The 27,781-nt window shown below is 51.5% G+C and overlaps 1 protein-coding gene across 2 annotated transcripts in view; it reads right to left on the reverse strand.

Annotated features, from left to right (window-relative positions):
* Positions 1-255: 255 nt before the first annotated feature.
* The window catches only part of SLC9A8 (solute carrier family 9 member A8), a 69,860-nt gene continuing 42,334 nt past the window's right edge, over positions 256-27,781 (reverse strand). For both annotated transcript variants that reach the window (XM_042980181.1, XM_007078013.3), the window contains 8 exons: positions 25,349-25,487; positions 23,807-23,912; positions 15,115-15,231; positions 12,853-12,935; positions 10,163-10,274; positions 6,961-7,181; positions 5,862-6,008; positions 256-4,930 (listed from right to left, as the gene is read on the reverse strand). In XM_042980181.1, the coding sequence (XP_042836115.1) occupies positions 4,823-4,930; positions 5,862-6,008; positions 6,961-7,181; positions 10,163-10,274; positions 12,853-12,935; positions 15,115-15,231; positions 23,807-23,912; positions 25,349-25,487 (1,033 nt within the window). In that variant the 3' untranslated portion in view covers positions 256-4,822. The remainder of the gene's footprint in view (positions 4,931-5,861; positions 6,009-6,960; positions 7,182-10,162; positions 10,275-12,852; positions 12,936-15,114; positions 15,232-23,806; positions 23,913-25,348; positions 25,488-27,781) is intronic.

The raw sequence follows: 27,781 nt of genomic DNA on the forward strand, positions 1-27,781 counted from the left end.
GCCCAGGGAGCCCTGGGGAGGATGGGTCCCTAGCCCCCCCCCCCCCCCCCCCCCCCCCCCCCGCGGGGAGAAGCGGCCGTGGGCCGGCGGGAGGCTAGGCCTCCGGGCTCCTCGCTAAGGGCTGGGGGCTGGGGGCAGGAATCAGGCCCGGGTCTGCGACACGTCTGCTGCTGGCCCCCGAGTTTGGTAGGTGGTGACACAGCTGAGTCCCATGTATTTGCGAAGCCACCTGAACACGAACACAGGAACTGGCTCTGATTCAGCAGCGTCCGTTTTTATTTCTAAATAAGTATCCAGTGACATTACTGTTTGCCATCCGCTTCTGAATTCTTTAAAGAGTCCAGTGAGGTGAAGCAGGGGCTCCGGCAGAGCAGCTACAGGCGCCCCATCTCTGACCTACCTCCTCCCCCCCCCCCCCCCCCCCCCCATCCCATCTCATCGACAGGAGCAGCAAATCCTTTCTCAGGAACCAGGACCTGACATACCTCTTACGACTTACGTGGCATGGGGTAGGACAAAGGATAGGCCTGACCTTCGCCAAGGTCTCAAAACAAATAAAAAAGCAGCACTGTAAACATTCCTTCGTTTTTACAAAGAAAGTTACTCAAAAGAATTCAAACTTCTGATTAACCTTGAGAACAACTCAAGCTTGGCACAGGCTGGGCTGGAGAAAACATTAAAGCCTCGGGTGAGCCACCAACCTCAAAGCCCCGAAGCGAGTGACGAGCCTTCCCGGGCCGGTAGCGGGAAGGCTCCTCAGAGCAGGGCCGGGGCTTCGAGAAGGGAGCGCCAAGAACGTGCTGACGTGGCTCTTCCACGTGGCTGCCAGGCTCCCGGGAGCACAGGCTCGCGGAGGTGACGGGTGGCCTTTCCCTCCTGAGCAACCGTCTGCACGTTCCCCGTCCGGTCACGCGGCCCAGGCTCCTGCAGCTGCTCCTGAGGGCACGCGGTGCTCTCACCCCCAGCCGGGCCCGTCCGTCCGCGCAGAGCCGCCTGGGAGACCGACTCGCCGGTGAGAGAGGCCAAGTACGTTTTCTCCCTCCGGGACCACGGTGGCTGGGGCGGGAAAGTGAAAAAATGGGGTGGGCAGTGGCATGGGACGGCCCAGGGGAAACATAAAGGCAGCCTTCTTCTGTCACGTGGCCAACAGCAACAGAAGCTCTTGAATGTCTGACTCCATCTGCGTGAGAGATCGCAGGAACCCAAATGGAAGGCAGGGTGGCTACTTGGCTGTTTCAGGCTTTCCTCTCACAGGGGTGTTTGCATTTCAGACGTATCGCCTAGGGCTCTGGAGACGGAGTTCCTGGTACAGACAGCAGCTTCTTAATGATTCTGGCTGCTGTTTCGGGAACGGTTCAGATTTGGTTTCCTACCGTCAACCAGCAGGAGAAACAGGGGTACGTGTTCCGGAGGGAATAGGGGAGGATCAGGGTGCCTTTTTTCTCTCTCTCTCTCTCTCTTTTTTGCATTTAAAGTCCTAATTAATGGCAGATCATTGATGCTGATTCCTCCTTGCACTTGAATCAGGGACCAGTTCTAAGGCCTGAACCTTTGACATCTGTAACTCGGATGAGGAGAAGCTGGCCGCCACCCTGCCCCACCCTCAGCCTCCCCACCAAAGCAGAAGTGGGATCCCGGCTGTGGCCACCCCGCTGAGGACTCTGCCAAATGTGCGGGCCCCTGTGGGAATGTGGAACCGAGACCCCCCGAGGCCAGAGGCCAAGTCTGCAGCTCTGACATAGGTTCCGAGGGGAGGAGGAGCCCCACTCACGAATCTCTCCACATTCCATGGCACACAAAGGAATCTGCAGGCAAACCAGGACCCCCCCTAGGCTGACTTAGGGTCCTCTGGGATCACCGACATTATGGGCCAGGCCCTGCCCCTTGGCCTTACACCAGCCAAGGCCTGGCCAGCATTTCCACTGTGAAGAGAGGTAGCTGGCCTGGGTGCGGGAGGTTTGTGCTTCTGCTGCTGGGCTCAGTGAGCACCACACTGTGGAACTGAGCCACCTTCCTCCTGCCTGGCCCTGGCTTAGCCTAGCCCAAAACTTGACCTCTGGGGGACCTAGGGCAAGCCGCCTCCTTTCCCTGTAACACCCACACCACAAGCTTCGGGGTACGGTTGTTCCCAGGAGTCCTACGACGACAGGCCATGTGACTTATTTCAAGAGTTCAAAATCACTAGGCCTGCTGTGGGGGGGGGGGGCCGCTTTTGGTGGGGGGGGTGCTTGCCGCCACATGGCTCCTCAAGGCAAGCACCTTCTAGTTCACTGGCTAACTAGCTGACTGGCCAGCTTCCCCAGAGGCCCTCACTGACTTTACAGCCTTCACCTCACCCTAAAGTGTGACCTTGTCTATGTGCTGTGGCTTCCCTGTCCCACGGCTTAGACCCAGAACGAAGTAAATTTGTGGGAAATTGGAGTTATGCTGGATATTTTTTTTAATCGACTAGGCATTTACTGCCCCCAATAGTAGAATTATTAGGTACGCTAAAGGTAGCCAACAGCACATTTCTGATTCTCAGGCAAAGACACTTTTAAAAATCCACCAGGAAAACCCATCTCCATGATATGGATGGGAAAACCCATCTCCTACATAGGGCACACACCTGTCCTCGTGGGAATGCTCTCCAGCCTGCCAAACCTCCCTTAGCCAGCGGGGGGCAGAAGACCCATCACAGGAGACCCAAGCTGGTGCTGGTAACTGCCAGGAAAGGTGCCCCCTGCCCACTGAGCCAGGCCCTGGGGACTTTCCACCCTGGGGACCCTTCTCTACTTCAGTGTCATTTTCAGGTCTCAGCTAAAAGCGGGAGGCCAGATGGGACCTGGTGACAAGGGGCAGTCTGAATCGAGGAGATCCTGTTTTCACTGCTATTATCTATGAACTCACAGCCCCCTCCCCACTAAATTTTCTGGTAAACTATTGAGTTTGCAATGCAAGTTGCACTTCTGAGATCACACCCTGAATTTCAAGGAAGAAAGATTACTTATGGGTTTGGGAATGAGAGAACACTCTAGTCGGGGATCCCTGCCCACCTCCCTCCAGGGGTGGACAAGGTCCCCTCCCTCTTTGACCTCTTCTTTTACTTTTCCCCTAAAAGCAAGTAGGACATGATGGAGGCCAGAATTACGATGGCATTACTCCTCCAGCGAAGGTATGAGGTGGAGTAAAATGCTCCTGTTTGGCTTAAATTAAGGGGTTAAAGTAGGAGATTACAAAAAGAGAAATGGCCATATTTTAACCCTATCAAGTACAGATTTACTTTTCATGCATAGAAAGGAAACCATATGCTTCCAGCCTGACAGGCCTCACTCTTTCGGGAAAGGGGAAGGGGTCTGGGCAGCAGAGACCTGGAGAGTTCAGTCCTTCCTAACGTCCAGAGCCCTGCCGCCTGAGGCAGAAGAGATGGAAACATACGTGCTGCCAGCCCAGGGTCCGTGCTGGCCCACGGTGTCCCCACAGAGAACCAAGGAACGCACATGATGAAGCAAACCATGCCAGAGGGTGCCGAGTCCCAAGGCAGGGACCCTGAGCCACATAGGGGATTTGCCACCAGCCCACAGATGGGTGAAGGCTAGCAGGTGTGAGGCGCGGATGTGAAAGTCAGTGACCGCTTCATCTGGACACGATGGGCAGCTCCCCCTGCTAGACGGCCCAGGGGCCGGGACCACGGGGACAGGGCAGGGGGTGTGCACGTGGGCGAGTCCCGGGTGGGGGCAGCAGGGAGGAGCGCAGGGGGCTGCCGCTCTGGCCCCTGCTCCAGTTCTTGGGCGAGCTGGGACCCAAGATGGAAAAGAACTGGGAGAGGGAAGGAAGGTGGTAGCAGGTAAACAGTGGGCAGACTGCGTGGAGCCCAGGAAATGGGGCCTATGGACAATAAGGTCCACCGAGTGAGGGAGGTAACTGCTAGGCTCTCACTACTTCGTAAAAGTGCATGAATTTAAGCTCAATTAGAAGACAGCAGATGCCGGCCTGCATAAGCCCTGTAACGCTAGCCTCTCCCTACAGAGGGCGCTCTGACCCCACAGACTAGGCTTCCTCACCCCAAAACCCAAGCTTCCAATGGGGCTTTAGAGAAGGGCCCATGTGCCCCTGCTCCGCACCGGCGTGAACATTCACCGTATTCCCAGAGAAGGGCAGCTACTGCCTGCCACACAGGGAGACGGCCCGCGAGGGCCCAATCAGAGGTAATGAAGTTTGTCACTCGGTTTTTCTTTCTCAAGGAGTGCAAGCAACATCACAGAGGGGAGTGTGACATTTTCCAGATTTCGGAGCCCAGCGCTTAGGTCAGAATTGCTGCTGCTGAGGCCGGAGGCACCTCGATGACCAAGGGGAAACGGCTGGCTCCTCGCCCCGCTAGAAGAGGCACCCATCCCGGCCTCAGCAGGCGCTCCCGGGACGAAGGCCGTGGCTGGGAACGGCGGAAGCTGCGAGCCGGCGCTCCCCTGGCCGCCCCGGTCACGGCCGGGCTCCGCAGCGCCATTTCTCTCCTCACGCGCCGCAGCTCGGCGGAGGACTACTCGCCCTGGGTGCAGAAGAGGAGAATTTACCTGGACACGTGGTCCCTCTGATCTGCGAGCTGAGAAGCAACACGGCGAGCAGAGGTCCGGCTCAGTGAGGCCTGGGGGGGGATGACTGTTTCCGAAGCAGACGGCTGGCTCCGAGGGCCGGGGACGCCGGGTTTAAAAGGACCGTGGCCTTTGCTTCACCCCGCCTCCATCTGCCCTGAGGAGGCCGCCCGATGCAAGCAGCACCGGGGGCCTTCGCGGAGTGTCTGTCGCGGGAGCCGTGGGGGGGGGGCCCGACGGGGCGCCCTGCTCCATCACAGCAGCTCCTGCTCGTCGTCTTCAGAGCCAGAGGGGCCCTGGCGCACCTCCTCGTACCACTTGTTGGTGAGGGTTTTCATCTGGATACGTCCGTGGTGGAGGTCCTGGGGCAGAAGACACAGCCAAGCCCTCATCAGTGGGTCTGGGTCAGGTCAGGGTTAGGGCTGAGGAAGGCGGGGCGGGGGGGGGGGGCTGCTTTATACCTCAGGGAGGCAGGGTACATGGCCACGGGCAATTTCAAAGTCTTAACGGACTAACTGAAGCTGGGATTTTTCTCTGTAGGGGTAAGATAACAGGGGGTGTCACTCAGAAGCCGGAGTAGGCGGCAGGATGGCGTGATGTTGAAAAACATGGCTTCTGGAATCAGACGCACTGGGGCTCTGCTTCCACCTCTGCCATGTGTTAGCTGTGTGACCCCGGGTGGTTAGTTCACCTCTCTAGGCCTCAGTCTCCCCAGCGTCCAGTCAAAGAGCAGCTGCAGCCACGACACAAGATGTCGGGAGGCTGAAACGCAGCTACGATGATTAACGTCTGGCGCAACACCCGGCTCGGCAAGAGCTCCCACGCTGACGGCGATCATGACCGCCGGCGAGGGAAAGTGGCTCAGAAACAAGGTGGGGCCGGATGGCAGTTTCGGCAAAGCAGGCCCCAGCCGGTCCCCAGGAGACTGTGTCACTGTCACCCAGAGGACAGCTGTGCCCAGGGGGATGGACAAGAGCCCTAAGCCAATGCCCGAGGCCCCGCATGTTTGAAATTTTCAGCTCAGACTCAGTAGCCGATCAACGTCCTGAGTCTATCATCCAGGAAAACCAAACTGTTGACGAGTCTATTATTAAACTAGCGCTAAAAATGGCAGTGAAGGAAAAACAGCAGATGCTGAGTTCCACAGCGTATCCAGCTGCCGGCCTGGGGAGGGCCGAGTAGGGGGGAGCTGGCCCGGCCGGCTCCCCGCTGCCCACCTGCTCCTGGCCACGGTAGGTCCTGAGGGAGGAAGGGGAGGGACCCTCAGCTGGGGGGCGCGGGCCAGCGTCCCACCTCCTGAGTTAGCCGCCGCGTGAAAAAGGGGTTCAGGTACTTGGCGTCCAGCCACACGAAGCCTTTGAGGTCCTGCCGCCTGATGTAGTGGGCTTCATACTCCTCCTCTGTGAGCTCCGACAAGTGCTCCGACTCGATGGTGTTGCCCTGCGGGGGGAGGGGAGGCGGTCTGAGGGTCATCAGCGGGCGTCTTCCTGGGGGCCCCACACCACCCGGCCCATCCAGCGGCCCTTCGCTTCCGGCCACCAGTGTCCCCAGCCCTAACTGTGCTTTCGCATCAGTGCGGGGTGTCTGTGGCCAGCAAAGCGTCTCCTGGGAGCCCAGGGGGAGGCGGGAAGGTTTGTGAAAACACGATGGATACCCAGGGATAAACCAGAATTACGAATAAACCAGAATTTATGTGTGGGCTGGGGTTTGGTCTGTAAGCTTTCCAGGGTGATTCTATGTGCAGGCAGGACTGGGAACTGCCACCTAGGTTATTTCATTCCCAGAAAACGGAACAAGGGAGGCTCTTTTGTCGTTTCTGCCCGTAGCTGCACCAGCTGTGGTTCTGCCCTGGGCCGGCGTCTCCTGGTCAGCGTGGGGGGCGGGGAAGGGTCCTGGTGGGAGCCGGAGGGCAAGGAGAACAAGTAGCGTGGCAGGGCCGGTCTGGAGGGGGAGGCGGTGTCAGGTCACTGGATCTAGGTCAGCACCGCTCCAGGCCCCGGGCCCAGGCCAGGCCCGCCCTCCGCAGGGATGACCGAAGGCCACCAGAGTGTGAACGTAGCATCTGCTGCTCTGCTGGAGGACTGGCTCTGAAGCCACAGCCACGTGGCCTCCGCTGGCGGGCCCGGGCGGTGGTGCGGGTGCAGGAGGGGGGAGGGGCGTGGAGGGCACGTGGATGCGGTGGTTCTCAAACTCCGGCCGCATCAGCGTCACCGGGAGGGCTTGGGAATCCACAAAACGCCGGGCCCCCCAGGCTCCCCCTCAGAATTCTGGTTCTGCGTGCGTGCGTGCGTGCGTAGGTGCTCAGGTCCTCAAATCGTGTCTCGTTTCCCCCTTTCCCAGCTGCGGTGCAGGCCAAGCCCCTGCCCCCGACCCGGGCCCACGCGGCACTCACCATCTTCTCCGTCTTGCTGAGGTTGACGTCCTTCTTGTTCCGGCGGCGCGCCTTGGCGTCCTCGATGTCCATGAGGCGGATGAGGGGCATGGTGCTGCCGCCCAGCAGCAGGATGGTGAAGAGCACGATGATGATGGTGGTGGTGCCGATGAGCTGCCGCTTCTCCATGGGCTCCAGGTCCAGGTGCAGGCTCAGCGCGTAGGGGATGGCCCCCCGCAGGCCTGGGGGCAGGGGAGGGGGTCAGAGGGGACGCACAGGGAGGAGGGAGCTGCGTCACCGACCGGGCGCCCTGGCAATCCGGGCACGGCCCCGTTTCAGGCCGGCCGCACATTCTAACGCACCCCACTGCCGAGTGCGAGGTCCTCCCGTGAGGCTCAGGGGTGTGAGGAGAGCAGGCTGCAGAGAAGTGGGACCTGAGCTCATGCCACTCCCACCTCACAGGACGGCCGAGCAGCTCACAGGAGGTGACCTGTCCGGGCCACGAAGCCCCAGATGTGCATGCGTGAGAATTATCCAGCCTAGGGCTCACACTCCCCGTGTGTGTGCCAGGCCCTGTGCTAAGGGCTCTGCGCACACAATCTCGCTGGACCTTCACAGGAGAGCCGGTAAAGCTGGTCCTCCATTTCTTCACGATGGATAGATAGATAGATAGATAGATAGATAGATAGATGGATGGATGTGGAACTGAGACTGAGAAAGACATGTCCTCCCGGGGCCACACAAAGAAGGCAACTTGGCCAGCGGCCCCTGGTTCCTGAAGATGCTGCCCTTGCACAGCTCCTGACAGGCTCGGGGCTGCTCTGCTGCTGGCCAGAGGCTGCTGGGAACTGCTTCATGAACTCTTCCCTTCTTCCTTCCTGGTGTGGTCCCCCGCAAGGCTGCTAGCTGGGCTGAAGGGCTGCACTGAAAACAGCACTTCCCGGCAAAATTCCTGGCTTGCCTGGTGCCAGAGAGGGGAGGTCCCGGGGAGGGGAGACCTCAGACAAGGACCCGTGAGATGGTGAGTGCCAGAAGAAGGGGGGAATGGGGGGGGGGGCACACAGTGAAGGATCTGGTCCGGACACGGAGGCTGGAGCATCACAGCATGATGGGGGTGTGACCACAGGAGCAGTGTAGACCCAAGACGGGGACACAGCAGGGGGATGGCATTAAGAGAGACACGGAGAGTGGAAGCAACAGGCCACAGGGGCGAGCGGGAGGTGGGGTGGCCGAGGAAGGGAAGGGCACGGACGATGGTGGGGCGTCCTAGGAGTGGTCCAGGCACAGGGTCTGGAGTCTAGCTCCTGGATTTACCCCCTAATGCCCTGCTTTCCCCCAGGCCTCTCAGGTTAAAGTGAGAGACTCAACTCAACCTCTCAACCTGTCACACGGGACTAAAAACAGGGCCTGCCAGGCTGGTGGCCTGAGGATAAAATGTCTTGGAACAGGACAGGTGCAGACACAGAAAACACTGAGTTAGCCACACGTTTGTTGTAATACACATTATTGTTTTCCATGGAAAGGGGATGCTGGAAAAGCAGCAGGTTGGGCAGAAAGGTAAGTTCAGTCCTAGACAATGAGATCGCAGTGTCTCCATAGCACTGAAGGAGGATTTAGACGCAGGAGTCAGGATCTAAGCGCAAACAGCTCTGGGAGTATGGGAACTGCCGCAGGATGAGCGGGCCTGTGGGAACACAAGAGCAGCAGCGGGTCTGCGGCTGAGTCCTGGGGAAGCCAATACTGAGGGGTCTGTAAAGGAGGAGAGGGAAACTGCGGAGACCCCAAAGGGAAAAGAGGGCAACCAGGAGCATGGCCCGGAGGCCCAGGGAAGAGGGTCTCCGGGCAGAAAGCAGGTCGGTGGGAAGAAGGAGCTCAAAGCCATGGAGCTGGGCTGGACCAGGGCTACCCAGGGCCCACCAGGTCTGGCTGCAGAAGGTCGCTGGTGACCTGGGCAAGGCCGAGTTCAGCCCCGTGAACAGGGGGTGACAGAGTGAAGCAAACAGGTGAGGACAGCCCGCTTAAAGAGGTCTGGCTGCGATGGGAGACGGGAAGCAGCTGGAGGGGGTGTGTGGGAGGGATCTGGGTTGAAGTTGCTGGGTTTTTAGAGGCAAAGAGAAGAATCTTCAAGAGTTTCAATGATGATGCTTCAGTGGAGACAGAGGTTGAGGATCCAGCAAAGAGAGGGTGAAAATCTGTGGGGAGGGGGCTCAGAAAACCGCTGGGGCCAACAGCCCTCACTGTTTAAAGCAGCACGCCCCGTGCCCACAGAGGTCTCTTAGCCTGCGCCCCTCTCGCCCCTCTCCCACGAAGCTCACATAACATGTAAAATATCTGATACAACATCTCTTAGATGTTCTTTGAAATCAACTACTTTACAAAAACTTTTTTCTCACTGGCAAGAAAGATCGAGAAAAAAGTTTCTCTCGCTCTGCATACATACATACCTCACACAGACACACATAAATATTTTAAACAAGGCCTTTTGAAAGAGGAGAGAAATCTGTGAGGAATTATAGATAATACTGTTGAGTAGAGAACAGCTTATAAGGCATGTTGCTATACCCTGACCCACGTGGAATATTTAAATTATATTATTTAAATAAGAAAGTACAAAGAGCTGGACATATTGCTCAAAAACAAATTTAAAGATGCCTAAGGAGCCAGTTCATTAGGTACCAAATAGGAAATCATTCCCATCCTTTAAAAGGTAGAGGAATTTGCACAGAAACTAAAATGTTCCAATCGACTCTCAGAACTCAGTGACTAAATTAAAAAAATATCCAAACCCAGCCTGTACTGGCAAAAAAGTTTAAACAAACTTTTTTATTTTGAGCCCTTCGTTACTTGCAGGCAGGTGAGAGCTGCGCCTCGCATCTCACCCGGGCGGCCCGGTCTGTCCAGAGGAGCAGGGACAGAGAGACAGGAAATGCTGGCTCTGCCTCCTGTCGTCCCCCCGACTCAAGTCCTTTGCCTTCGAGCCTGAGCCTCCTCACGTGTGGAGGAGATGTGCACTCTACCCATTTACTCATGGCACCGAGGCTGTGAGGGGTCCTGTCTGCAAGGGACTCGCCCGGGGCCTGGGTCACAGTAGGTGCTTGTTAAGCGGGAGCTCGTATGGTTTTTGCCTTCTGAGGCCTGCTCATCGTCAAAGGGCTCTCTCTACACGACGTGTGCCTTTATACGACGTATTTTCCTTCCACTGTTCATTCAGCATTGGACTTACCACTAAACCACATGATGAACATCATCTTCGGTGTGATTTTATGATCACGGAAGAAATTCAGGAGGTAGGAAAGAGGGAAAATGTTCACCGCTCTGGCAAACAGTACAAGTACCTGTGAATAACAACCAACTAAGTCTCAGAAACCTCTGGTCTTCCAAGTTTAAGCTTGTTGAAGCTAACACAGATCTTGTGACACGCCCGTAATAAACACAGCCTTCCCCTTGGCCATGAGAGACATGAATGACAGTGCTAGGCAGAGACCCAGCTGGGGCGTGCCGCTCTAGACGCCAGTGTCTAGGAGTCTGGGAAAAGGTAGCACTTTGTACGTTACGTTTCCGTAGCCAGAAAGAGACGACTAACAAGGCATCAAAGCCGGCTTTCGTTACGAGAGCAGAACAAAGCTGAATGGCAAGAGGCCATGCCAAACTATCCAGAGATTAATTTAGGGGCAATCTCACTCCCCCCAAGGTGCTCCGCCATGGGACGGGCCTGCGCTAATCATTCCCAATGGGCTAGCTCTGGAGGGTCAGACAAGGTGCTCCTCACCCTCCCGTGGGTGCCCCACTCCTCAGGGAAAGGAGGGATCACTGAGAAGGGCCCATGTAATGCTTCTCGTAAATGCTGCTCTCTAAGAAAAAGGAATGTGTAGGTATGTTCTAGAAGGAGGTCACACACACCCTGTCTGGTCAGTTGCTTGCCATGGCTTTTGGCTCCTAACCATCTCCAGAGTCGGTCTTAACAAAATACAGCTTTAGATAAGGTTGAAATCTTTTCTAAGTGGATACCTAGCACTACTGTTAATTTGCTCTCTTTGTTTTCGTCTTTGTTCTCACTAAACTAACTTAAAATAGCATACGTACGATACACACGTGTACATTCGGTAGGCTCTAAGTTTATTCTTTTAACAAGCACAAACTGAGCCTGCTTTGGACCGTGTGCCTCGGATGGCCGAGTTAGTAACAATGGCTCCCAATCATGTAACATTTCTATGTCAGACACTGTGCTAAGCATTTTCTATGCATTCTATCCTGTTCAGTTTAGATCCCTGCAATATGCTTATGAAGCAGGTATTACTGTGTCCATTTCAGGAGTAAGCGGAGACAGAGAAGTTAAGTAACAGGTCCAAGCTGACCCAGGCAGGACGTTGTGGAGCCATGTCCCAAACCTGGTCAGCCCCGACAGCCCGTGCCCTTGACCACTGAGTGAGCGGAAGGTGACCCGTCTGAATAGCACGGGGAAGCCTCCGGCAACGGTGGGGGAGCCCCAGCTCCCCCTCCGGAGCACCTTCCCTTTTTCCCTTGGCTCGCAGCCCACGGCCGAGAGAGCCATCTCGTTTCACCCACTGAAATCTGATCTTTCGTTCCCGCGCTTGGGTTTCGGGTTTGACCACATGTGGCCCCTTTTACCCAGGGACCACACTGAAGGCTGCTATACTTTCTGTAAATGGCTCTTGCTGCTGTTCTCTCTGTCCTGAAACCTGAGTTCGGAGGACACATAACAGTGACAAAAGCAAAGGGCTCTTGCTGCAAGGAGAAACACTTTTCCTCAGGGTTCTTTAGCTTCTCTGTGCCTCAGTTTCCCCCCATGCCAAACAGGTAGGCCTCACTGGTTTGCACACGGTAGGTGAAAGTGCTAAAAAAAAGCCTGCCTCTCAACAGCTGGGTTTTGTTAAGTGGCATTGGTAATAAAAGCTAACTGAAGATGAATTATGATAATTCAGCAACAACAAGGTGTGTTCTCACATGTCTTAAATTAACAGTGGATCTAAAAGGACAACAAAGATGAAATTAGGGATTACAGTATGAATCAGCAGGCGGGCCTATGGGAGGTGAGCTCACACCAAGGGAAGGCAGGCCTGGGAGCGCCAGGCTAAATGCACACATGTTACAAGCCATTCATGTCACTTCCATCAGACGCCCGAGGGAGCTGGACCTTTCTTTTAAATGCTAAACATTTATTCTCCCCCACTCCATTCTCCAAAAGATTTTATTCTACTGTGAATGATTAAACTTTTCTTTTCCCTTTTTAAAGGTATATTTTAATTTGTCTCCTCCCGCCGCCTCGAGTCCACTGATAAGTTTCCCAAACCTTCTGAATCGTAAGAATCACCTGGGATGACTGTTCTGGGTGAACCTCCGGGGAGGTAAGGGCCTGGTAATCTTTACTTCATACAAGTGTCCAAGGTCACGTTCCAAAATGGACACATTGGAAGAAAATTACAGTAATAAGTAAATATATGCGTTATAAATTATCCAGAAAAAGCAGAAAAGAAAATCATCCCCAATTCTATAACCACCGTGAACATTGAGCTATATCTTTTAACATGGTTTTTGTTTCTATGCATGATGTTTTTACATGGTTATGGTCAATTATGTGTTCCAATTCTGAGATCTGCTTTTACCACCAGAGAAAACAGATAAACTTTTACTTTTTAGACAATACCATAAATTCAAGGCCGTTTAAAATTTAAAAAGAAGTAAAAATTCATTCCCAGGGATATTCATTCACTTAATTCCATCCCTTTTCCTGTTATTGTATGTTTGTGATTTTTTAACAAAAGAAACTTTAAACAGAAGAGTGTCTATGTAGCTGTTGACCTTGAACAGTTAACAGTTACATAAATGAATCCAGAACATGTGGTTATTGATCTACAAATAAGTAATTAAATAAAAAACAAGGAAAATACTTACTATGCACCAGATGACAAAGGAAATTTCAAACTTGTGAGGGAAACTAAAAATGGACAGGCCAAGAAATGCAAACACACATGTTTCTGAAACAAACCAAAGAATGGATTATTCAGCCCCAACTATTTTCTTCTAACACAGTACTAAATTGTTAAGCAAGCAAACATTTCACGGCGAGTGAGAGTCCGCTGTAACACTCTGCTTATTTTTTGGAAAATGCCGCGGCCGAGATCCTGGTGGAACGTGTGCCTGGCGTCTTCCGTTCTTCCCTCTCACACACACAACCCGCGCTTGTTCAGAATCTCCCCAGGCAGTGGGTCAACTGTCAAACGCATGCAAATCAATACTCTCCCGCCCGGGAAGATGATGAACACACGAACTTGTCTATTTGTCGAACACTGTGATTAGCAAGGATCACGACTACAGCAGAGCGGCAAAAATTCGGACCAAATGGCCGCAGACACCACATAACTAATGTGGCAAGGGCCCTCTGCCGACTTCCTTGCCGGGGCGGACTGAGCTAAATGCTCGACCTCGCGTAGTTAATGCCGCCACAGGGTTGGGAAGATGGCTTAGGCCCGCAGGGTCTGCAGCAAGGAGGGTATTTCCAACTCTTGGCTTCACCCCTCAAGTCAGAAAGAGTCTGACACCTACTGTCTGTGCAAGCAGGCACTTGTATATCCCAAGAAAAAGCATCGTATGAATTTCCAGCACTAGTCTCCCTGCTCAACCTGTGGTGTCCCCCAGAATAGTCTAATAATCAGGGAGACAAAGACTGCATTTTAAAATAGCTGAACATCCTACAACAGAGGCTGTTTTAAAACATTTCAGCCACGTTTTTCCTCCAAACGTGTCTCTTTTTAAAGCAAGTGCACAAGCTGCTCCCACCCTTCTCCCTGAATTTTTTTCTTATCTAATAAACATTTTTGTGATCTTTCCAAATAAGCTCACTTAGAACCTACTCAGATCTATGTTACGCTTTTCCCTGGCAGCACACATTCCATTATATCGGTATGTCACGGCTCATTTCACAAAGCCTCCACCAATAGATACTTAAGCTGTTTCTGTTTCTGCTGTTACCAGTTATGACAAATGTCCAGGCTAAATTCCTGATGGGAGCACTGCTGGGTCAAAGAGCATACGGCTCTGAAACCCAGAAGATGGCATCAGTGCCCACGCCTGTCAGTGGGGCCTGCGTTCCATATGCCCACGGTAGAAGTGGGTATTAGCAAACCAAAGGCGTGCCAGTCCGATGGGTACAAAATAGATGGGTGTTTTGCTTTATATTACTTTAACTGTGAGAGTCAGGCTCAGCGTCCCTGGCTAGGACTTTGTGAGTCGGACGTTGTGGAAAAAAGACCCCCCCCGGACCAGGAAGAGACAGACCTGGATTCCAGAATCAATTCTTAACCGCGGGCAGGTCATCTGACCTCTGGGCATGTGAACCCCCTGGGCTGCAGAAGGAAGCCTCTGCACGGCCTGGCCCTGCCTCCCAGCACGTGACGGTGTGGCGCCTGTGCTTGGAAATGAGAGGAACCCCGCCGCAGTGCCAGGCAGATGCTGGCGATAATGCCAGGGCCCTGCCACCCGGGAAGCCGGAGGGGAGGGACCGTGTGAGCGTGCGTCCTTTGCTGCCAGCTCTTAACCAGGGAGGAGGCAGGGAGGTACAGAGTGTGGGGGAGCAAGAGCTCACACTGAAACTGTCTGACAGAAACAGTCCTCACAGCGGGCCCCGCCCAACAGAGCATTAGTGTACGAGCTCCCGGATCATGTCCTTCAAGCCGCTCTAGCGGAAAAGGGGCCTGTGGACAGGTTGGGGAAATGCTCTAACTATACTCCCCACCCCCCTCCTCAGTAACTCAAGATGCTCCTGCAGCTCACAAGCTGAAACTGTATTTTCCCCAGGATTTTCCAGACTCTTGTCGGACTGGGAAGTCTCGTCCCACCTAACCCTCACCAGTGCCAGTGCCAAGGAACACATTTTTGGGACTGTCACTTTAAAACATTACAAACATATGCGTCTCATTATTTTTAGTCTTAAAATTGTAGGCCATCAAATGTTCCAGAAAGTTCTCAGGAGTTAGGTTTACATTATGGAATCTGAAAGCCAGGGTAACAAACAAAAGATAAGGGAGCGCAGTATGTGGCTCTGAGGAATTCTGCTGTCTCTCCTGAGAGGGAGAATCTGAGGCCTCCTGCATCAGGGTGTGGCAGAGCAGTGAGCTGTGGGCAGGCCTGCGCAGAACCACACAGAGCAGAACTCACCGCACAGGAAGGCCACGGTCCGCAGGGTTTGCTGCATGAGGATCTGGGTGACCGGGGACAGGTTATGGTGCGTGTAGTGGGACATCACAATGCCCGAGAACAGGATGGCCATGATGCCTAGCGAGGGAGCAAGAGGCAAGCAGACATGAGGAGAGCAGAAAAGCACCTGCTACGTGATACGCAAACAATATCACACTTTTCTACAAGTCACTGGACCCTCTGGGATTACGTGTTTTCAGAAAAAAAAAAAGGCAAAAAATAGAATAGCTGGGGCCTCCCAGAGGTTGTAGAGAAATGCTAAAGGCCCCCCTCTCCAGCAGCTTCCTTCCCGAGGCTGGGTGACCTCAGGCCAAGCTTCTTCCCCTCTCCAAGCCCCAGTTTTCTCATCTGGACACTGGGATTAACACCACCCACTCATGGAGCTGTCAGAGGGGAACGGGGACAAGCCACGTACAGTGCCCATCACAGGACCAGGGCCGAACAGGCGTGAGCTGTCTGCATCACCCATGGAGAGAAGGGGTGCAGGTGAACCACTCTTGGGGAAGAAAGGGAGCACGAGAATGGATGTGGAGAATGGGTGGATTTTTATTTAATTTTTAATTTTCCCATAATCACCAGGAGTTACTCCTATAATATAAACAGAGAAGAATGACAATAAAAGGCTATGTGTCTTTTCTTAAAAAAAAATTTTTTTTGAACATTTATTCATTTTTGACAGAGACAGAGTGTGGGTGGGAGAGGGGCAGAGAGCGAGAGAGAGACACACAGAATCCGAAGCAGGCTCCAGGCTCCAAGCTGTCAGTCCAGAGCCCGACACGGGCTCGAACACACGAACCGTGCGATCATGATCTGAGCTGAAGTTGGACGCTCAGCCAACTGAGCCACCCAGGCGCCCCTGTGTCCTTTGTCTAAAGTTCCACAAGAGAGTCCACCCCTTCTACTGGTCACTCAGGACTGATCTCTGCATCTGCCCACTGCCCCTAACTACTCCCCCAGCTCTGTGCTTGGGTTACCTCTCAGTGCTGCCCTCTGCCTCCGCAGCAGAAAGGGGGTCTCGTCTTCATGTAAGGAAGCTGAGGTTTTTACAAAGGCATTAAATAAGGTGCCCAAATGTATGAATTACAAGTCAAAATTTATACGCAAAATTTTAACTCAGTCCTGCCACTCTGTAGACAGACAGGGATTACTGGCTGACTCCCCATTTGGAAAAGGGTGATCACAGAACTGCATCGGAGACATTTCAAGGGCTCAGCCTGTGGCCTAAACAATACCTCCAAATACAGGCAGGCCCCCTCTGTGTGCGGCACACCAGGCACTGCTGGCCTGAGGGAGAGCCGCGGCAGAGCCAGGTTATTTCCCAGTCCTCTTGGGAAACAGCAAATCTCTTTCATTCTTTCCTACAGAGGAGGCTGGGCAGGAAAATTCCAGCAATGTTTCCCGTAAGGCACACCTGGCAAGATGGGACAGGGAAAGGAGAGGACGGGCGACAGCTTTCCTTGCTCAAGGGCACCGAGAGGACTCTGCAGGTCAAGAGTCGCTCTGAACCACTGCTCCGCTAGATAAGACACACACAAGAAAGCCTCCAGCTGTTGTCCCAGTCCGCTCCTGCAGGTGACCTTCCAGACTGCTGACCCTTTCTGACGCTGCAACAAAACATAGCAAAGGCAAAGCAACGAACAGCTGCGAGACTGCCCACACCTGTTCAGCCCTGGTCCTGTGACGGGCACTGTACATGGCTTGTCCTCACTAGCCCCTGATGGTTCCATGAGTGGGTGCTGTCAGTCCCAATGTCCAGATGAGAAAACTGAGGCTCAATCACGAACAGAGGCACAGACACACTTCAGTTTTTACGGACTTGAGCCTTAGCATCACAGTCCAGCGGCAAAAGTTCCTAGCTTCTGGGCTTCCAAGGGGTTTTGTTTCACCAGTCTGCTTCGAGAAGGGTTATCAACTCACTGGCAAAGCTGAGACCTTGCAGTGCTCACCTTGAAGTAAAGGTCAGCCCCAGAGGAGCCTGAGTCACGTTTGGGTTGTGACACGAGTGGGCTTCCACCGGCATTGTTGTCCCACCCACAGAGGTCATCACCACCCGCTGGAGTCCCAACATTAAATGACAACTCCAAGAAAGCCAAAGGCTCTGGGAAGTCAGACGTGACAGCAGAATGTGGGAGCTGCCTTGGGACTGAATGCTAGCACCCGCTGCCAGAGCCCCAGGGACCTTTCCTGCCCACCCTCGGGCCCGTCCTGCCTCAGCGCTCTGCAGCAAGGGGATAAGCATAGCCCAGAAGGGGTCTGGCTGGCTTGCTCAGTCTGGCGCCCTAGGCCAGGGTTTGGAAACAGAATCTCTAGGGGCCAGACAATAAAAATAAAAATTAAAAAAGGGTGACCAGCACGTGGGCGAAGAAGACACAAGCCCACCTACAAAGTTCTGATGGCAGCCCTGTGGGTGGGGGGCCTAAGTGCTGAGTCTCCCTTCTGGCTTTTTGAGAAATGCCAGAAATCTGTTTCTTATGGGAAATCTCCCAGCTTCTAATGACGACAACCGACTCAAATATTAACAACTTTTCCGTATAGATAAACAAACCCCATCTGGAGGCTGAATTTGGACCATATGAAAATGAGCCCTCTGTCCAATGCAAGAGTGAACAGCCAGCCACAGCCTTTACCCCGGGCTAGTCTGAGGTGGGGACATCTCTCGAGTTCTGGGGAAAGGGAAGAGTCAGCGTCAGCAGAGGGTGCAAAAGCCCAAGGGGCAGCTCAAGTGTCTGCCCTGAGTGCTCCCTAAGCTCAGGTAGCTTTTCCGCCACCCAGACCACCTTCACCCCCTGCAGGTGCCCTCCACACATGCTGTAAAAACACCACGGGGAAAATGGCGCAAATAGGCTCACTTATAGAGACAAAAGGTCTGGGTATTTTAAAAAATGCCCTTGGGGCGCCTGGGTGGCTAGGTCAGTTGAGCATTGACTTTGGCTCAGGTCATAATCTCGCGGTCTGTGAGTTCGAGCCCCGCGTCGGGCTCTGCGCTGACAGCTCAGATTCTGTGTCTCCCTCTCTCTTTGCCCCTCCCCTGCTCACGCTGTCTTTCTCTCTCTCAAAAATAAACATTAAAAAAAAAAATGCCCTGTAAGAATTCTGACACGTGTACTTCTTCTAGAAGGCAAAATCATTTAAGGATGTAAATAACAGTGCAGTAAAAAGGTCAGTTTCTTGGAAGGAAGGAAAGAAGGAAGGAAAGGGGGAGGGAGGGAGAGGGGAAATCTATTTCTAGTCTCAGTTAAACCCACTATTTTAAACATAATGAAGAATGGTGATGAATAGAGATTCAAGTCCAAAGGCAGAAGGTGAAACGTGTCATGTGGTACGACGTCCAGTGTACTGTACCTTACTGTAGGTAAAATATGATGAACTTGCTGAAGTCTGGATCAAACCATAGTCAGTTTTCTTTGCTAATTACCTCAAAACAAACTTGTTTAAAGCAAACTAGTTTGCTTTAAAACATCCAGACTCCGAGGTACAGAGTAAAACAAGATAATCTCCATTCACATCACCTCGCCTAGAGAGGTAACTACTGTTAACAGTTCCCTATACAGATTGCCAGTTCTTTTCCTATGCCATTATAAAGCTTATCTATCTTTAAAAAGCAATAAATAGGGGCGCCTGGGTGGCTCAGTCGGTTAAGCGTCCGACTTCAGCTCAGGTCACGATCTCGCAGTCCGCGAGTTTGAGCCCCGCGTCAAACGGGCTCTGGGCTGATGGCCCGGAGCCTGGAGCCTGCTTCCGATTTTGTGTCTCCCTCTCTCTCTGCCCCTCCCCCGTTCATGCTGTGTCTCTCTCTGTCTCAAAAAAATAAATAAACGTTAAAAAAAATAAAAAAATAAAAAATAAAAAGCAATAAATAGGATTGCATTATGTACACGGCATGTATCACCAGCAGAGGGATCTTCAAAAGGCCTCCCAACACTGACCTGCCTTTGCACATATCACAGAATCCCAACTCCTTCTCGGGCCTAAGAACCCCGTGGGCTGGGGTCCTTACCCCTGTGCCTCAGCCATGCTATACTTCCTGCTCTTCCTGGAGGGCGTCAAGTTCCCTCATGTGGATCTGGGACACTTAGCACTGCTCAGCATTCCTGCCCCAGACCCTTCCTTGGCTGACTCCCTTCTCACCATGCAGGTCTTAGCTTGGGTGCCACCTGTTTGAGGAGACCTTCCTGATCCCCTAAGGCATGATGTGTCTGCCCCCCCACGCCACTATTACATGGCTCTGATTTCTCTCCTTCCTGTCACTTCTCACTACCTGAAGTTGCCGTATGGGTTTACGAAAGAACTGTCTTTCCTTTGCTCTTGTCTTGCTGACTACTGCATCCCCAGTACCAAGGACAGTTCTCGGCACAGGATAGGCATTTAATAAATATTTGTAGAAAGGATGAATACACGGTGTTCCAATTTTCTTTCTTAAAATTTAACAATACATCTTGGAGTTCTTTCTGTGGCAGCACAAATAGGTCAAATTCATTTATTCGGCGGCTGCACAGGATTCCATTTTGAGAACAGACCCAAACTTCCTTAATTTCCTATGACTGATGAACATCTGGTTGCTTCCAACACACAAATGTTCTCTCTCACAGGTAGTGCTGCAAAGGAATTCCCTGGATATGCACCTGTGCACGTGAGGGCTGCACAACACATTCCACCTTTGGCCCACATCTTCCCAAACTTTTGCAGAACGTGTTACGTCCTGGTCAATTTTGCAAGCTCACCCTTCAACCCCAAAAGTTCCATCCTCTGTGACCCATCATGACAGAGTGTCACTCTGCCCCAATCCCCCTCCCTCAGCCCACAGTTGGTTAAACTGACAAAGGTGGGGGTCTATTCATCCTTCAGTCCTTAGAGGGTAAAGTGGCCCTCAAAACTGGCCTAAATGAAAAGAATAACTAACACTGATAGAATTAAAACAAAGATTCTGAGAACAGCTAACACTAACTCATAATTAGGGGGGACTATTCAATTGGCTATTGAAACCAGGATATTTTTGAGAGTGATGAATTTACATGTTAGGGCCACCAGGATGTGCGGTCACCCTATTAATAACACACACTGATGCCCTCGGTCAGGATTCTTCCTTGCATCGCTCCCTTTAACCCTCACCACAAGCCTCGGGGTGGCCCCATTTCATGAGGAGGAAGTGGATGCTCAGAGTGGTTACATGGGCCATGTGAGGTTACACAGCTAACGAGAGGCGGGGCTGGGATTCATACCCAGGTCTGTCTGGTGTCCTTAACCGCTGTGTTCCAAACACGTGATTTAGGTGTGTGATTTGGAGGCAGCGTCCTGCTCCGTGTTCTTGGCAACTGCTCGCTCAAGCCTTTGTGACAGGGAAAGCACCGCGTGGAAAGGAAGGAGGGACAGCAAACATCACCTTTCCTGATGTACTCCTTTTCCGACGGACTAGAAGGTCCTCACAACACATCAGGGCCATCCTAGCCTTCTCTGAAAACCCTGTGTGACAGATATCCCGAAGACTAACGTGGGCACAGTAGGCCAACTGTCGAGAGGTGGCCGTGTGTGCTCTTGGCTTGCATGTGCTGTCTTCGGCCCTACTGGTGTGTGCAGCCAAGGTCCTCAAAGAAACGAAACCCTAGTCACAGAACTCACACTGCCTCTCTGGAACAAGAAACACACTCCTCTGTTTTAATCACAAATTCCAAACAGAGGCATGAAATTTATCTTTGCCAGCAGGTACTCAGTGTTCATCTCAAAGGGGTGGGGAGCAATTTAGAAAAACAGAGGTAAAAATAGCCAGGCTACAGCCAATGACTCACAGGTAATGTTTATGTAAGTGCCAAAATTCAGGAAAGAGAAGAGAAGGAACTTGATGGCAGATACTGAGACAAAACTATCCAAGAGAACTGGCTTGGGCACAAATCAAGTTAAAAACAAACAAACAAACAAACAAACAAACAAACAAACAAAACCCCATGAGGTTTACAAAGAGTTCTCCATTGAAAATGGCCAGAGTCCTCTCGGCGTCCTCCTTGGCAAGATCTGCTCACAGAGTTCCCACGTGTAATTCCAGAGAGTGATCTGTGGGGAGACTTCTGCTCAACAGTCATTAAAAACCACTGGGGACTCCCACTTCGCCCATGAAGAAATAACTGCTGTGAAAGCTGCCGTCCTGCCATAAACAACTAGAAGGCCTGATAAAAGCTATGAAACGAAACTGTCTTCTGGATTGGGCACCGCAGGGTGGGACTGTCAGAAGGGAAACGTTACTGACAGGGACACAAACAAAGTGGCCATTCCTGCTCCAGGCCCCAGCCCACTTTACTGCCCTGACATAGTTTCCAGGCTGAGGCTCGGGGAGGGGAACTCCAAATTGAGCCCAGCACAGTCAGTGTAGCTGAGAAGAGGGGGACCCGAAGCAGCCAGGATACCCGAGAGGAGGGGCTGCACAGAAAGAGAGCTCCAGAGAACTGCGAGAGTGGCCCCCCGAATCCCGGACTGTTAAAAGCAATAGGCCAACAAACCCGAAGGAGACATGAGGCTGGGAAGTTTGCGTTCCTACAGGCCAGAGTGGGAGGCAGAGTCCTCAGAAGGGCACTGCATTACTTCCTAGTGCTAGTCTGGACCTGCTGACAAAGTTTAAAAGTAAACTTCAAAAGGATTATATAGATGCCAAGAAACTTAGAGACACGGCAGAAGAAAATCCAGAACTCTATGAAGAATACGAGAAAATCTAGTAGTCAACGACATAATAAAGTTTACAACGACTGGCATTCAATACAAAATTAATAGGCAAGCAAAGAGCAGGAAAATATGACTTAGAGGCAGAAGAAAAGTTAACTGACAGAAAGAGTCCTAGAATGGACAGAGAGGATGGAACTGGCAAACAAGGCCATTACAGCGCAGCAGCTCTTATAAATGTACTCCACGGGGCGCCTGGTGGCTCAATCGGTTAAGCGTCCGACTTCGGCTCAGGTCATGATCTCGTGGTTCATGAGTTCGAGCCTCACGTTGGGCTCTGTGCTAATAGCTTGGAGCCTGGAATCTTCTTCAGACTCTGTGTCTCCCTCTCTCTCTACCCCTCCTCCACTCACACTCTGTCTCTCTCTCTCAAAAATAAACATTAAAAAATTTTTAAATAAATAAATGTATTCCATATACTCAAGAATGTAGAGACAATCATGAACGTGAGGAGAGAAAACAATGATATAAAAATGACCCAAAGGGAACTTCTGTAAGATGAATAACACAATATTTGAAATGAAAGATACACTGGATGCTGGGGCGCCTGGGTGGCTCAGTTGGTTAAGCATCCGACTTCGGCTCAGGTCATGATCTCGCGGTCCGTGAGTTCGAGCCCCGCGTCAGGCTCTGGGCTGATGGCTCAGAGCCTGGAGCCTGCTTCCGATTCTGTGTTTCCCTCTCTCTCTGACCCTCCCCCGTTCATGCTCTGTCTATCTCTGTCTCAAAATTAAATAAACGTTAAAAAAAAAATTAAAAAAAAAAAAAAAAAGATACACTGGATGGGACCGACAGGATAATGGGTAGGCAGAAGATCCAAACCACAAAGACACAGAAAGAGAAACTGGCCGAAGCAAAGTAAAGCTTAGAAAGAAAAAAAGAAAAAGATTGAAAAAAATTAGAAAAGCAAAGTGTATTATGGGATGATAGCATGTTGTCTATCATAATTTAAGTAACTGGGCTCCCAACAGGGGAAGAGATGGGAGAACAGAAGGAAGTCATTTAAAGAAATGGGTAAAAATTTACCAAATTTGGTGAAGAGCTATAACCTCATAAAGTATAAACCCAAGAAGCTCCATGAACCCCAAGCAGAATAGAAAGAATTACTCCAAAACACATCAGAATCAAGTTGCCGCACACATATCTGAATGGCTAAACTTTCAAACATTAGAGTGAGTGTTGATGAGGACGTGAAACAACTGGAACTCTCTCTTAACATTCCGGTGGGGATGCCAAATGGCCCCATCGTTCCGGAAAACACTTGGCAGTCTCTAATAACATAAAACATATACTTACTATATGACCCAGCGACCCACCCTTAGGTATTTATCCAAGATACTTGAAAATAGGCACAAATATTCGTAGCTATAAAGTCTGAAAAAACCCAAACGTCCTTCAAATGGCGAATGGATAAAATGTGGTGCTGTGAGAATGTATATATAAACTACTGATACCTGCAAAAACATGGATGTGTCTCAGCATTATGATGACTGAAAGAAGGGAGACACAAAAGTCTACGCACTACATGATTTCATTTGTACGGCATTCTAGAAGAGGCAAAACTGGAATGACAGAATATAGCAGATCAGTGGGCACCAGGGGCTAGGGCCAGGCTAGAGGATTCACTGCCCTTGGCAGGCTGACCCCATCCTTTGAGTGAAGGCCCCTTAGAGGCCTTGTTCTGGGAAAGCAGCAGCACTGGAAGTGATATTCTGGTCTCCACTACAGGATGGTGGGTGAAGAGAAAATGTGACCATGACACTGAGCCCCTGAATCCAGCCAGGTCTAAATTCAGAGGTGTCCTTACAGGGCCGGTAAATCCCCTTTATTGCTTAAGCTCTTCTGAGTTGTGACCGTCTCTTGGGATTGAAAGTGACCCCACTGGCATAACCTCTTTCGGCAGGCAGGACCGCCGTCAACCCCAGCATTTCACGTTTCTGTCACTTACCCGAGAGCGAGATTCCTTCAGCGAGCCCGTAAGGAAGATACGCAAAAATGATCATCATGCCAAACTCCAAGGAAGGCGTTTTCCTCAAGTCAATATGCTTTAGCACGTAAATAACAGTTGTCAAGGAAAAAGAACCAAGGGACAGTTGACGGGAGATGTAGAAAAGTCACAAAACCGCTGCCTTCCAAATACACACGGTAAACAACGAACACGAAAGAGTTTGGGACATTCCAAGGTAACACATGAAAACCTGTCATTATGGATTTTTTTTTTCTTCTTTGCAGGGAGACTGCTGTTTTAAGAAAGGGAAGCTGACAAAACACTAAGAGCTGTAAATTCCTAAGACAAATGGTGGGGGGAAAATTAAAATCAACCTAAGTCAACGTTTTTAAAAAATGCTGACTCGGAAGGCTGGCAGTATGCTGGGGCTGCGGGGGCAGAGCTGGGGCCGCAGCCAGACTGAGGACAGCCCACAATGGCAGGTCCCTTCCAGGGCCGAGTCACTCTTTCACCCCTCCTCCAACGTCAGAGGAGACCGCTAACGGGGTGCCCAGAACTCCAGGGTAAAAGGCCCCGCAGAAGGACCCTCCTTCCTATCCCTGGAGACTTCTAAACTCACGCCCTTGTGGAAGGAGAATCTTCTCTGTATTCAAATACAGCCCACGTGCCTATGCTGGGCTCACAGCACCCATCTACTTGGCTCCATCACAGCCGATGCTTCCCGCCCCCCTGTCCCCCGAGAGGAATATGGAGGAAAACGCTGAACTAGAAAAAGTTCTCCTTTCCATCCCGTTTATTGGTACAATATGAGACGCTGTCAGCCAACAATAGAGCCTTTAGACTTCTGGACAAAGGAGGTGAAGGCAAAATTCAACAGGACGGCAGACAAGCATGGCTGTCACAGGCAGGGGTGGCTCTCCCGGCCATCTGTGGAACAAACTGCCAACTCCCTGAGACACAGGCTTAGGCTCCCACAGAAATGGTCTGGTGCCTGTTCCTATTTTAAACAGGACAAATTTTCTACAGCAATGAAGGTGTCATTGGCCTTAACGAGCCTTTTCCTCCTCCGGCTGGAAAAGCTTATGGGCTGTTAAACAATGCCATCAGTGCGAATAACTTGGATGGAGCTCATTTTAAAAGTCTCTTTTCTGGTCTTCCAGATAAACACTTTCAGTGGGGTAGAGACTTAGTCAAGCTGGTATTTTCAGAGGAAATTAATTTCCATGTCTCTGAATGTGAAAAGTGAGGCAGTGAAACTGAAAATCTTCTGAACTGAGAAGCTCCCCTGAAATCAGATCCAACTGAGATCTGACGCTTTGAACAGTGACGTCCTAAATCTTAACATGTTAAATCTAAAAATCCTTGAGTTTCAATTAAAGTGATCCTCAAACCCAAACTAAATAAAGATCCTTCTTCAAACTCAACCTTAGACTAAAACTGGCCCCCAGCCTCCAGAAGGAAGGGGAGAAAATGGCTGAATATAGATGAATGTAATTAAGAAAATCTTCTCGGCCACGCGTGCTCATCATATTAAAAGGATATTAGTGCAGAGATTAAGCCAGTGAGGGTGCCGAGTGCTGCTGAGCCAAAGAACATTTTGAGGAAGTAGCCAAGGGCTTGTAAAAATGTTTGCCACCCACTGACATCTGACATATTTTTCCTTGTTAAACCTTCAGCTGTGCTAGGAAATAAAAGAAAAACAGGAAGAAGTTAAAATGTTATAGACAAAGTTATTAGAAGTTAACTAAAACTCAAAACTGGATTCTTGCTTAGGCGCTCACTCATTCGCTCATTCCATCCTCGGATTGGGTCACTTATTTGTTCGCCTACTTTGTTGCAGGCATGGTGTTAGTTTCAGGGGGGTTTCGGAGATGAGAGAGCAGAGTCCCTGCCCTGGAAGGGCTCCTTCAGTCTGGTGAGGAAGACAAACAAGACGGGAACAAATGACCACTCGGGGAAGGGCACAGGGTGCAGAAACACGGGGTGGGGCATCTAACTCAGCCTGGCGGTGGTCAAGGAAGGTTCCTCATGACACGCGAGCCAGGTTTAGAGTTAGAAAAAAGAAGAGTTAACAGGTGAAGAAATGAGGGAAAGTGCCCGGGGCCGAGGGAATAGCATGTGCAGAGGCAAGGAGCCCAAGAATGCACAGCACATTCCGGAAGCTTCAATTTCAGAGATTAGCAGGGACAGAACACAGAAACGGGACAGGGGCGGGGGTGCCAGTGCAGAGAACAGCGGCAAGAGAAAAGGCAAGACCAGCAGCTATGGCGGATGTGTGAAAGGCTTTTGATGAACCAACCTAAGGAGATGGTAGTTCATCCCAAAGGCACTAGGGAGCCATGGGCAGTGTTTCCAGTCTGGTTGGGGGGGGGGATCCTGGGGGGGGATCCCGCTGGGGGGGGGATCATTGAAGCCATGGCAGGAAATCAGAGGAGAATGGGGCGACCTGGGAGGGCTCCTGGGTGGCTCAGTGGGTTAACTGTCCGACTCCTGGTTTCAGCTCAGGTCATGATGTCACGGTTCATGAGTTCGAGCCCCGCGTCAGGCTCTGCGCTAACCACTTGGGATTCTCTCTCCCTCTCTCTCTGTCCCTCTCTTGCTCAGGCTCTTTCTCTCTCTCTCAAAATAAATAAATAAACTTAAACTTAAATTACAAAAAAAAAAAAAAAAGTGTCACTGGGTACAGGCTGAGAGAGTGGATTCAGGAGGCATTAGGGAGAATTAAAAGAACTTTCCTTTTAGGCTAACAGAACAAAGTGAAATGTCGGAAGCCATTAAATTCAATGAACGGTTTTCTCCCCAAAGGGAAAACCATTATACCATTACAACGAAGTTATTCTGTCATTAAAGACCCTCCTCCTAACGGATTCTACCCTTAGACTACTCGCAAGCCCATCCACTTCTCTCCTTCCGTCCCTTACCATCCTCTGTTCCAGGCCTTGGGCTCCATCACTCTGTCCAAACATCCTTGTCTTTCTAAGGGACCGACCCATTCTCCACTCACTGGCCTGGATGATCCCTCTAAAATACACAATCTGACCGGGTTACTGGCCGGTTCAAACCCAGCAACAGTTTCCTGCTGCTTTTCAGGAGGAAGGCCAGTCTGTCTACGCATGAGCGGACTCCTCTGCCCTCATGACCCCATCTCCTCATTCAGAAAGGACCCCACTGTCATGGGCACCTCTCTGTAGGTCATCTTTCACTGTTCCCTGCCCCCAGCTAACTCCCCAGTTTGTTCCTCAGAACCGAGGGCCAGTGTCACTTCCTCAGGGACAGCCGCCCTGACCCCTTCACATATTACAGGCTCTCCTGGTCCCTTACTTCTTCACAGCAAATGCCAAAGTCATGAGTCATTCATGAAGCCCATGCCTGCATCCATCTCGTTCACTGCCACATATCCAGGGCCTAAGGCAGAGCCTAGTATACAAAGACACTCAGTAAATTTCTGCTGAATCCGTAAACAAAACAAAGAATTGTCAATAGAAATACTCAGTTTCATGAATCAGTGTTTCATGAATTGCTGTCATTTTAAAGTGGGATAATCTCTGATAAAAGGGTAGCTTGGTCAAATAACCTCAGGAAGTTTTCAGTAGTGATTCGCAGCACAGTGTAACGTAACAAAGGTTCTGAAAACTCCTGCAAAAAAGGAATCTAACTTTTCTCGCACAAGTTTTCCAAAGTGACCTGACTGCACAACTCCCCCACCCCTTTCTTTCCCAGCAGACCACAGGTTAACGCCCCACCTTGGGGAGTGCTGAGAGCCAGCAAGGGTTCTCACCGGGCCAGTGCTCACCCACAGTTCCCAGACGGATCTGCAGGCCACCCGCACACAGTGCCCGGCCCCGACCCCCATATCGCTGCCACGGCTGGTACACGGGTTGGAGCCTTGCTTTCCATTCATGCGGAGGCCCCACGGAAGTGACTCACTGGTGAGGTCACACCAAGGGTTGATAGGAGACCCAGGACAGAGGCCAA

The sequence above is a fragment of the Panthera tigris genome, chromosome A3 (assembly GCF_018350195.1).
Source record: "Panthera tigris isolate Pti1 chromosome A3, P.tigris_Pti1_mat1.1, whole genome shotgun sequence".
In the NCBI taxonomy this organism is placed as follows: Eukaryota; Metazoa; Chordata; class Mammalia; order Carnivora; family Felidae; genus Panthera; species Panthera tigris.